Below are 12,355 nucleotides of genomic sequence, written 5' to 3'. Positions count from 1 at the left end.
ACCCGCCCTGCCCAGTTCGCTCAAAAGCACAGTTCAAAGTTGCAGAAACAAGCATGTTCTTTTTTCCAATGATCGCCACACAAATGTTCTCTATTCATATCCACATAAATGAAAATATATCTGTAAAACATAAATATAATATATACACAATGTCTAGACATTGGTTAGTTTACTTTTGATTAACACTGAAATTCACAACAACATACATTTGTAATGATGTACACAAAATCTTACGGTAATGTAGTTTCTGTTCTACATGGTGTTGCTGCGGGGCGGCATGGTGGTGCAGTGGTTAGCACTGTCGCCTCACACCTCTGGGACCCGGGTTCGAGTCTCCGCCTGGGTCACATGTGTGTGGAGTTTGCATGTTCTCCCCGTGTCGTCGTGGGGTTTCCTCCGGGTACTCCGGTTTCCCCCCACAGTCCAAAAACATGCTGAGGCTAATTGGACTGGTTAAATTGCCCCGTAGGTGTGTGTGTGTGAGTGACTGGTGTGTGAGTGTGCCCTGCGATGGGCTGGCCCCCCATCCTCGGTTGTTCCCTGCCTCGTGCCCATTGATTCCGGGATAGGCTCCGGACCCCCCGCGACCCAATAGGATAAGCGGTTTGGAAAATGGATGGATGGATGGATGGATGGTGTTGCTGCTCTTTATCTAGCCTGCCTGTTATAACATCTAAAATTCACCAGAGGTCGCTGTTTATCGTATCAGAACAGAAACTTTTTCCCGACTCAGAGTAACGCTTCACTTTTTCGTTTGCGCTTACGGTCCGCGCACGTAGCGCGTGCGGACTTTCGTGGACGTAGGTCTGTAACATTAGTCTGTCGACGCAGACGGTCGCACTCGGCGCATGCATACAGGAATGATATTCCACCATACAACGAGAGGGCTGATGTACTGCCACAAATACAAGCAGTGTAGCGAAATTAAACAAGTGCAGGCAACCGCTTGGGGCCCCATGAAGACAGAATATATGGGTATATGACAATAAGATCATCCAAATTACAGCAGCATGTCTGTCATTTGTATTTTTAGCGACATTTTCAGGACTTTGAAGTTGCCTTCCCATTCCAGCCGTAATGGACTATTACTACTTTACGCTCCCCAGCATTGTTCACTGATTGGGTTTTCAGTATGATTTTGCAGGTTAAAATTGATTTAGGTGTGTAAATAGAACTTGGGCTGATTTGGGATCAGTTTGATGGTTTTCATACACTGTATAGCATAAAACTGGAGAGTGCATGTATTCCATCCCATGAATCATTAAGGCATTCCGCCTGTGCAGATCCCCTAGGTGCAAGGGATCGGTGCACTAAGTTAGCAATGGGTGCTCCAAGTTAGAAATGAGGGGTTTAAATTAGGCAAGGCGGGGTGCCAAGTTAGCAATGGAGGCGTGAACTACGGAAGGGGTGTGCCAATTAAGTAATGGAGGGCGGCAACTATCCAGGACTGGTTTTTGTTTTATACAGTGCCGTGTGACTCTTGTAGAGCCTTGCGGTTGTGAAACTGCTGATGTCTTTAACATGAATAAGTTTGCTAAAGAAAAATGATCAGTCAGTGACAATGAGAAAGTGGAAAATGATTTTCTTTCAGAATTGTGGAGCTCAGAAGCTCACACGGACATTCTGACAATATATCTCAGCATTTTGACTCATGGTTAAAACAATGCCAGTTGTACTTTTGGTGGCACTGACTAATTCATTGACAGAATTATTTGCTTTTGGGACATGAGTTAATTGTTTTGGTGGAGTTATGGTTGTGCATCTAAACCACAGTGTTGTGCTGTATGCACAAACTGTTTTGAGAAATACTCTTATAGTGATGCGAATGTTAAGACTGTTTCATGAAATGTACCAAAGCAATTGAGAAAAACTGCAGTGCATAGGTACTGAGAACATTAGCACATGTTCTAGAACCTCATATATTTTTTTACACTGGAGAGCTGAACTACAGGTTTCCTAATTATAACATATATTTACACCCTCTGAGATACAGAACCCTGGTACAGTCTAATTCAGGGGAAGCAGCCCTTGCAGTGCAAACAAACACACTGGAACAGTGAAGAGCATATGAAAAAAATAATAATCAAAATTTATGTTAATCTGATTTCATTCTTTTCTCACTTTTATCCCAAACAGGAATGGCTAAAATGAATTGTAATCAAATTGTAACATTTCTTCCCCTCACCCATTACTGTGATGAACTGGATCTGGGTCCATGTGCTGGTTCCATATTCGTTTATTGAGGGCCACAAAACACAATCCAAACATCAAAACCGGGAAGACAGGCAGGGGTTGTAACACGATCAGAGGAAAATACCAAAAGGAAATTTCTGCATGTACTCAAAGTGGGTACACATGAGCAAGAATTCAGGAACATACTGCTCAGCTCAGTGAAACTCATCATACCTGATAGTAGGCATGATGGTATTTAAGGTGTACAGTGCCAGTAAATGCAGTTAATTAACCGGTTCTTTGGAAACTGGGCTCTGGATTCTGGATCTGGAGGTTGACAGGATGTTGGACTTGACAATAACCAAGTAAAAATCAGGTAAAAATATTTTTTATATATATATATATATATGTGTGTGTGTGTGTGTGTGTGTTGAACATAAACATAACATAAAACATAAACATAAAAGAAATGTATAATATTTTACAGTATAAGAAGGCATGATCAAGATAATTACAGTGACTATAACAGTTTTGAAGTCCTTTGAACGGTAGCCAGGAAAACAGAGATTTTATCAAACATATTGTTAACAACTATATACAGGAAACAATGAAAAAGCATATATGTACAATGAGAGTGTGAGCTTTAAAACATCATTTCAATGATTTCTGTGTGGACTTATTTACAATAAATATTTTCATTTATATTCATTACTCAACAGGATTAAATGGCAACCAGAAAGCATTTCCCTTCAAAGTGCATTGTCTGGTTTTATGACAGGTATGTGGATACAGTAAAAAGTTCACTGTACTACTTATGTTTGAAGTTCAGCTCTTAAGTGTAAACATATACTTCAGTGTAACTTTACTCTATCATTACAACGGGGGTAATGATAAGAGGGGCTTCATTCTTCCCAGATTTATTGCTACAGGGGCAAAAGAAGGGGTAGATGGTGTCAGAGAAGGTCCCGTGGAATGTGTAGATGTGCAGTTTAGCCTCCACATTATAAAATGAGACTTGGCCCCGATCGTAATCCAGGAAGACACCTATTTTCTGGGGTCTTAGGTGGGAACTGGTTGAACTGGTCTGAAACCCATAATTGCTTTTATCCCTCAGGCTTAAGAACCAAAAACCATGGCTTGGATGGACCGTGATCTTACCCTTTCTGTTTACAGACTGACTGGCCACACCCAAATCCCAGTCAGTCTTACCCCTCACTTCCACCTCCCAGTAGTGCCGACCTGATGTGAAGCCCTCCTGGCCCAGAACACAGAAAATGCGGTCGAATCTCTGCGGGTGGGCGGGGACTCTCTGGGTCTTGCTTCCGCACCACACCTGCTTCCTGTCCTCAGACAGGATCAGCCTGGGATGAGCTGTGCTGGGATCCAGCCTGACATCCACTTTAAGAAGAGCAGCAGCAGAGAAAGGGTACGTGTAAAACGTCATTTTCAGCTTTTTCTCAGAAAGAAAGTCGAAAATATTTTCACCTGTAATAGTGCTTTATAAAATAACTAGCTGATTTAATGAGAAACGTTTTACACCCCAGAATGATTTTGCAATAAGCCATAAGAAGGCTGAGTAAAGTCACGTCTGAGCTTAAAGTAGGAAGCACTACAACAACTAGTGGAGACTGACAGAAGAATACAGACCTGCATATTCCTGGATCTTCCTGCCCTCTGAAATAAAGAAAAACACAGACTCCTTATTTACACATCCTGCCCCACCACATCACTTCTGTTATGAGAAAGATTACAGAGAGACTTCTAATGACATTCCTGAGGTAAAAAAACTATGGTGAGAGTTTATAGATTGAAATAGTTTCTGTCTTGTTTAGCACTTTGGCTTACTTGGCTGTGATATTAGTGGGGTGGAGTCCGCTGTAGCCCGTAAACCTGTTTAAAGAGAAAGCGTAGATATAACTATGACAATATTTCACACTGACAGTAACTAATGTTTACGGTGCATCTGATTGTTATTTTAAAAAGCAGAGACAAATAGAAACATGAATCCAATATCCAGACTTGCTGTGATTTAAGCCAAGAGGAGATGCATGCAGCAATGTGGGACAAAGGTAACTGTGGTTTACATTACCAGCTCCTTTTCATTTTTTTTGTGTGTGTTGCATTTCAGAATTGTGACCTTTGGCACATTTATTTTGACACATTCCTTCTGTACCGAGATACAGTTCAGGAAGCAAACCGTCAGGCGTGCTATAAAGTAAATATTATTGGAAGCACCTGTTTATCAATATCAGATTATACAGTTTACACTTCAAGCATAATATTGAATATCTTTTAATTGTGATTCTCAGGTCACGGTTTCTTGGGAGGATTTATAATGTAAAATTTTTAAATGCGCCACAAGCTTACTTTTCTCTGGGAGCCTCTTCAGCTCCTCTTGGAAGGGCTCCACCAGCCTTGAAACAATCTTGTGTACCTTTACAACGCAGATGTCAGGGTTCACCGATATGCTGGACCAGTCCTTAGTCTGTGGGGGGTTTCAAAGCTGGTCAAGTTTCACAGCCAAACAAATATTTTAAACATTTTGATGCCCAAACCAAAGTACTCCTTAAAACTCTTAAAATAAACAGTTTGAAACAGTGTCTCCCAATCCAGTCTTTGGGGACCCACAGTCAGTCCATGTTTTCGCTCCCTCCCAGCTCCCGGTAGGAAGCAAAAATGTGGACTGTCTGGCATGGAACTTAGAGGGAGCAAAAACTTGAACCGACTGTGGGTCCCCGAAGACCAGATTGGGAAACACTGATTTAAAAGCAACTGTCACAACACATCAGTCAGCAAAGGAAATCTGTCTGACCTCAAGCAAAAAGTCATTGTCTTCAGAGTGCAGGAGCTGCTTAAGGGAATCACCCCTCCTCAGTAACTCCTCGATCTCCTCCTCCAGCTCCTGAATCAGGTCCACGGCCTGGCGCTCAGCCACCTGGCAGTTCATCTCGATGATCTCGAGCAGCTCAGCCTGACTTCTCTGGATAGAGCTGACCAGGGTGCTGAAGACTTGCAGGCTGCCCAACATTTCTGTCTCCGTAGATTCCTGGTCAGGGACATGAGGGAAGGTGGCGGCTATTGTAATAAATCCCCGTAGCATTAAAATCTCATTTTATACTGCTTATGCCTGTTAGTACATCAAATCGACTTCTGTATTAATGTTGTAAAATGTATTTTCATTAAAATATGAACCACCCCCCCTTTATGAGAAACTCATAACTGTGTGGTGATCTGAACCACACTTGTCATATTTTCTCCCAATTTGGACAGCAGTGTTCTCTAATGCATCAGTGTTCAATGGGTTTAAGGATCTTAAAAAGTGTGCCTACTTTGATGTCCACCAGGGATGTTCTTATCTCCTCCACCTTCTTCACTCTGTCTTGGATCATCTCCTGGATTTCTTTGTCAGTTATTCCTAACAGAGACTATAGACAACAATGTTACAATTTTTAATTTTTATAATTGTTATGAAATATATGTTCAGCACATTTGAAAATGATCACTACAAAACAGTAACTATCTTTTTGTTAATGAAGGGTTTATGTAAAGGCGCACCTTATTAAGCAGCCCCTCTCTCTCCGAGAAGATGACATCATGGTCTGTGTGGTCCATCTCTGCACATCTCTCACAGGTGCACGTTTGGTCGCTCTTGCAGAACATGCACCACTGGTGCTTCTGGTTCAGTGTTGTGTGCAGGCAGTCTTCAGGCCCGCCCAACGTGAACCTCCTTAAAGCCAGACGAGAACCTGAGGCTTGTGCCTGGAGCACCTGGGCCTCGTCTGGGACCGGGGGAGCTAAGGCTGGAAGTATGCAGCTGTCGGCAACTTGGCTATGTGATGGGGTCCAACGGGACCGCGCCTCTGCAAAGTCAACAGAGGCCAACTCGTCTGGCTTTGGTAGGCTCACACAGGACACTCTCTGGCTATGGCTGCGAGCCCCAAAGCCCGACGCGACTTTGAATTGCTCTGTGATCTCCCTGAGGGTTCGGCTGATGTGCAGATCAGGTCTGTTACAAAAGATCTCCTTGCACAGAGGGCACTGGCAGGTTCTACTCTCGTCCCAGTACCTGCCAATGCAGGCTATGCAAAAGCTGTGGCCACATGGGGTAGAAACAGGGTTGGTGAAGATGTCCAGGCAAATGGAGCACTGGAGCTGCTCTGCGGACAGGAAGCTCTGCAACAGGGCCATCCTGAGCAGACAGACAGAGCAAAACAGGCATGACTGGGGCTTCTTTGTAGCATGTACATCCATCCATCTTCTAACTGCTTATTACTGTATAGTCGAAGTCATGAACAACCAGGCAGCACAGGGTTGGGCTGCACCTTCGATGGCATTAACACCTCCAATTAATGCATTAACCAAACCATTAGCTGAAAGGGCAGCAGCAGTCACACTGTGATTTATATTTGGCATTATGAGGTATCAAAGACACCATGACCCTGTACTAGACAAGCAGTTATGGCAGATGGATGGATGGATGTGCAAGACATTTATCCAAGAAACAACCGTTAGAAATAACACAGCAAAACACCTAGACACTGATGTCAACAGCAGAAATACACATGAAGCGCTTTCTGCGTATCTGAAGTGCATGTCAAACTACATTTTTCAGATTTAACATTGAGAATAAGGATCCAGGTAGCAGACCTGTACCTGGAAGTTTTGTGCTGTCTGGTCTCCTAGGTGCTGCCTTGCGACAGTCTCTTGCAGCTGCAGCTCAGCAGTGTGCTGAAGGAACGTCTGTCGTCGCAGGTAAATGAGAAGCGGGAGACTGCATGCCTGCTTATGTGTCTTCGCCAGACTCCGCCTAATCCCAGGAATCTGACAAACCTGCCTGACTGAAAGGCACAACACCTTATTTACAGCTGAAAAAAGTGTTCCTTATCAGACATATGTTGATTTTTTTTTTCGCAAGAGAACGAGGCTAATTAAAATCTGTACTTAAGAGTAAAATGAATCAGTAACACAGCACTTAAGGCTGCATGACACCAACATAAGCCCTTCATGACAGCCGACATTTCTTGTCAAAAGCATTTACAGGTTCTTTTACAAAATTTTTCAGCCCTCATAAATGCTGATATTGGCAACCTCTATGTCAACCATCATAGGTGTATACTACATACAGTTGTGTTATGACACTTTTTTCATTCAAGTGGCATAAGTTATAAGACTGAACTTTAGTATGTCAGAGTCACATAAAGTGACAGTTTGTTATGTAAATCCAGCTTTAAAACAAAAGGTTAATACTTTGTAGAGGATGATGATATGGCCACAATGAACAGCAGCTTAGTCTCAATGTCACAAAAGCATCTGGAAATTATGAATCCTGAGAAGGTATACATGTTAATTTTCCATAAAATGAGTTACGTTTCATTTCTTGCCAAATCATATACACTGCGAGGCGCCTGTAATTACTAATCCAGGTCATTAGATTAATTGAGTAATTTCTGTAAATCCAACAGACCCAAAACAAACTCAATTCTAAACCTCACAGGTAGCCAGTGAAGCGAGGCCAATACTGGAGATATATGGCAGTGCTTACGCTGACCAGTGAGGAGGTGAGCTGCTGCGTTTTGCACTAACTGCAGACAACGAATTTGCGATTGATCGATTCCAAAATATAACGAACTGCAGTAATCCAACCGGGAGGTTGTAAAAGCATGGATAACCTTCTCGAGATCTTTAAGGGGGAGATAACCTTTAACCTTAGCTATAAGTCTCAACTGATAAAAACGTGACAGAGCTGATTATCAAATTTAAAAACGCTGTCAAAGGTCACACCTAGGTTCCTTATCAGATGTTCGAAGATAAGGAGAAGGAGAGCCCAAAAGACCAGGGAAGCAATCAATACGCTTTTGACCAAACAGAATAATCTCGGTCTTACTTTCATTGGGGTTTAAAAAACTACTGCTCATCCAAGATTTACCCTCATTCAAGCAATCGAACAATGGCTGAATACAGTAATTTCTACAAACCAGCTGAGTACCCTGTGACTGTAACTCATTATCCTCAACTGGATGGTAGTAACAAAATCTTAGTCTGGATTTGTAGCTTCTGGACCTGAAATGCTCAACACTGTACATGTAGTTAACTCAGAGACTGACTGGCAGGAATCAGCATGGTTGATTTAGTTAGTTCAGGGACCGACTCAACGGTAGTATGTTTGAAAGACTCAGTGGCCAGATAGCAATTTATCATTACTAGTATAATGCAACCGCTCTCCCAGTATAAGAACCACAAAACCACAACAGAGACCAACATAACTACATTATACACCTGCATGCAAGACAGTACAGAGACAAAGTGATACATACCCCAGCAAAATATGCAGATGCTGGTTGTGACACAGATTTGACTAAATATGATAATTGTACAGCATTATATGGGAGCTGTGATTACTGAATGATTCTTTAGTACAGGCTACACATGGTGAGCATGCTAATCACCCATTCCATGTGCAAGTTCTGGCTAAAGAATGTACACCCAACTGTCTGGTGGACCCTTTGTTAAATACCAACCCAAGCAATAGGTTTTTTTTTTTTTTGGAAGATAGTGATAACCTTTAACCTTAGCTTTAAGTCTCAATTGAAAAATCTTGTTTTTATGACAGAGCTCACCTGACCGTCAAAGGTCAAACCTAAGTGACACACCTTTGTATCACTTAGATGAGCGAAGAAGAAAGATGTTTTACTTACTCTTTACTTAGGGTTTTAGGGTGTGATCTCTTTGTGATCCTCTTCGGGGTATACTAGGTCATTAGACAGACAGGTTCTCAAGACAATGGTCAAAAAATGTTAATGGGGGCCTTTTGTTCACTGAGGGGGCAGAGGCTTCCAAAAAGGCAGCATCTATGAAATTCTCTAGATCGTCATAATATTATGATATATTGATTTAAGACTGAGACTATTATATCAGTTGCACTGAGAACATTCAGATGAGACCAAGCATGAGTATATACTTGATTACATTAACATCAGATAATGCTTTTCCTGTTTGGGATTTCTATGTGACCAATTTGGGCCTGGAAAAGGGGCAGGGGAGCAGGAAGGGAGGGGGCAGTGGGAAAGACGTGTTTTTCTTGTTCAGTGGGGGTTCAGTGGAGGTGAGGTTACTGATTGCTTGGTCTGATAGCCTCTGCCCAATGGAGGTTCAGTGGAGGTCAGGTCACTGATAGGTTGGTCTGATAGCCTCTGCCCAGCCACATCGGAGCCGAGTATGAGTCATTGCACCCTGTCTCTATTGCCTGTATGGAATATTATTTAGCACTATACAACGTAGAATATAATCATTATGATATTATTAAAAAAGCATGCCAAATACCCATGATGTAATCATTACAATGTAATCATTATAATGGCATCAACACAATGTAATCGACTGAGTATGTATTTGCAACTTTTGTTAGTCTAAGAGTTTCTGTTAGTTACTTTGTTAGCCCTAAATGTATGAATATCCACTTTTAAGAGTGTTATACCTTATCACTATGTTAAAGGACAAATATATTATCAACCTTCTAGTTAGTCAATGTGCAACAGGCTGAAGCTGCCAAGGTTCACTACTGAAGGAAGGGATTCACCTGAGTTCACCAGAAGCACACGGCTGAGCATTTTTAAAAAACCAAGTGGAGATGGTCGCACCACCATTATGTTCCGCCGAGGGACCAAACAGTAAAAGAAATGACTGACAAACTTATTACCTAGGGGTGTAAATTAAGGGAGAAAACAATGATTGTGAATGGTTGAAGGAATGATGATGCTCAAGTGACGAGATATTGTTGAATGATAAGAACTTGTATAAAAATTGCTGTAAAACAGTATTGGACACACGTTAAGTGTCCGGCCTTGGTTGTAACATCATTGTTGCAATAAAGACTGAATTTGGATCTACACGAGCGGCTTCTGACGTCTGATTTGGCAGGGAAAGAAAACCCACAACACCTGTTTCCACTTATGTCTCCATAAAGACTCCTCTGTGAGTTTATTCTTGCTCGCTGTTTCACCGCTGTCCTTATAAAGATTGCGCAATAAAAGAGTCCGCTAAAAACTTTACGTTGCAGTCCACCTCATGATCTCTATGCTACTCGAGCATCACAATATTTTATTCATTCGACCTGTTTATAATTTATTAAATCGGTCTTTCGTTTTCTGCAGAATAAAAACCGATGTAACGCGCCATCATTTGAAGTGTTTAACGCAAATTCATATTTTTCTTAAAATATCTTTACATTTTGTCACCCTAAAGGCCCCCCATCTGTGTGTGCGTTTATTCTCACTCGCTGTTTTACCGCTGGCGTTTTAACAATTGAACAATGAGTCGCTAAAAAATGAACTTTTCTGTCTGCCTCATGATCTCTTCACCACTCGAATGGCACAATATTTTATTTATTTGACATGCGACATATCTCTTCTTTATATTATTAAATCTGTTCGGCAGATCGATCTTTCATTTTTCACAAGATAACGATGTAACGTTTTCCCACTAATAAACTGGCAAGTTGCACAGGCGAACATTCAAGCATTAATTGAAATTAGCCCACAACGAAATCTAGAAAACCAAGGGGGGTGCCTGAGTTGCTATCCGTCCAAAACGCCGAACCAATATCTCGTTACAGTTGAAATGGCTGATTTTCAAAGATTACACGCAAAAATGATCTGCCTATGCAGAGGACATCAAAATATGTGATTAAAATCCGTCAGACTTTTATAGCAGGTGGTCCGCATTCTGCAATTTTTACTGCCTTTTTTTTGCTACCATATAGGATTATTTTTCAGTTATACCCGTCAGGTTGTGCTACCTTACCAAAATATCCTATCCATAGTTTTGAAGGGACATTTGTATAAGGATTTATGCTGTCAAAATAACTGTCCTATACTTTAAAAGGGGATATCAGTTTTTTTAGACTTTAATGCTGCTAGAAATTGCTGTCTATAGTTTTCAGTGAGGTAGCCATTAAATTAAAAAATACATAAAAATTCTCTCTCTTTATTCTGACATTTAACAAATGCAAAAAATATGGTAATATTTATTGATCTAAAACGGACTGTTTACTCTGATTTAATGTTTGACAATAAAGAAAATAAGTTTTTTTTTCCAGAAGTGTATGTAAATATCTGGTTTCAACTGTAATTTTAGATTTAACTGTGTTTTTTAAGAAATAAAGGAATCGTATTTACGAAATTTTGATGGTGTTTAATGTCTAGATTTTAGCTCAATTTTTGTAATGCTTTTTAATACTTTTGACCCGCGGTAACACTGTATTCGATACAACATGAGAGATGGTGAGATAAGCAGTGACTGAACAAGCGGAACGACTATTGTAGCCTGCCGCTTTGTAGGCATGCGCAGGCACTGACGTCTGTATCTGTATTCCTCAGTGCTTTTGTTTGTGTGTGTGTGTGTGTGTTTTGTCATAATAGAATTGCTACTTATTATTATTATTTTTCATTTTGCCAGTTTCTCATTTGTGGCAGTCTCACATGCCTTCCTTTGGTGGACATACTGATTTCCATGTGATTTAATGTGGTATGCTTTTTGACCCCCAGCCAAGGATGAACATTATTTTATTTGTGGCTTAATTACCACTGATTACCACTAATTTATACGTGTTAGTGGTAATCAGGGCTGGTTTACAGGGGGCACAAAGGGTACAATTATACCCCGGGCCCGACCTCAGATGGGCCCACCGCTAGTGTGGGAACAAGACACTAGCATGGAGCTGTCGTGTTACCGAAAGTAACACACGCGAGTCCGACTGTCGAGGAGACATGGACTCTCTTTATTGCCACTTCTCGCACCTCTGTCCCTGGTGCTGCCTCATGACATCATCTTACAGGTGCCAGTAGTTCTTTTAAAGCTACTGCTTAAAAAACAATAACAGAGCAGCAGCCACATACTATAATAACAGGTTTGAAGTCCCCCACCCCCTGAAAAGTTTTTGTCAGCAACATGACACATAGACATGTAGTAAAAAAATATGAAATTGCCCACCCTGGTCAGCTAAATGTAGTAACATTTTGTGTTTTGGCTACTGGCCTGCAACACACAAGGAGGGTTTCTTCACTAAACAGCACCTGTAAAAAGATCTTTTAGGTTACTTTGCTTTGTTTAGTTTGAATTCTGTGTAACACTTTTGTTACGTCCTGGCCATAATGTACACCTGACCTTCATGTCTTCTCCCTAACGA

At 41.3% G+C, this 12,355-nt stretch overlaps 1 protein-coding gene and 1 long non-coding RNA gene across 2 annotated transcripts; one reads left to right on the top strand and one right to left on the bottom strand.

The window, feature by feature from the left end:
* Positions 1–2,180: 2,180 nt before the first annotated feature.
* On the bottom strand, positions 2,181–7,100 carry LOC125704895 (E3 ubiquitin-protein ligase TRIM39-like). Its single transcript, XM_048971034.1, has 8 exons — positions 6,826–7,100; positions 5,728–6,361; positions 5,502–5,597; positions 4,985–5,218; positions 4,540–4,657; positions 4,018–4,062; positions 3,820–3,846; positions 2,181–3,570 (listed from the first exon to the last, which is right to left on the bottom strand). Exons 2-8 carry the CDS (start codon positions 6,358–6,360, stop codon positions 3,035–3,037), a joined length of 1,689 nt encoding a protein of 562 aa, XP_048826991.1. The 5' UTR covers position 6,361; positions 6,826–7,100; the 3' UTR covers positions 2,181–3,034.
* On the top strand, positions 3,658–5,149 carry LOC125704912 (uncharacterized). Its single transcript, XR_007381277.1, has 3 exons — positions 3,658–3,950; positions 4,156–4,241; positions 5,072–5,149. It is a non-coding gene; the product is annotated as an uncharacterized LOC125704912 (long non-coding RNA).
* Positions 7,101–12,355: the final 5,255 nt, after the last annotated feature.

Source organism: Brienomyrus brachyistius, chromosome 12, assembly GCF_023856365.1.
Source record: "Brienomyrus brachyistius isolate T26 chromosome 12, BBRACH_0.4, whole genome shotgun sequence".
Lineage (NCBI taxonomy): Eukaryota > Metazoa > Chordata > Actinopteri > Osteoglossiformes > Mormyridae > Brienomyrus > Brienomyrus brachyistius.
The sequence above is the reverse complement of the archived record's forward strand: the minus strand, read 5'-3'. Positions and strand labels throughout refer to the sequence as shown.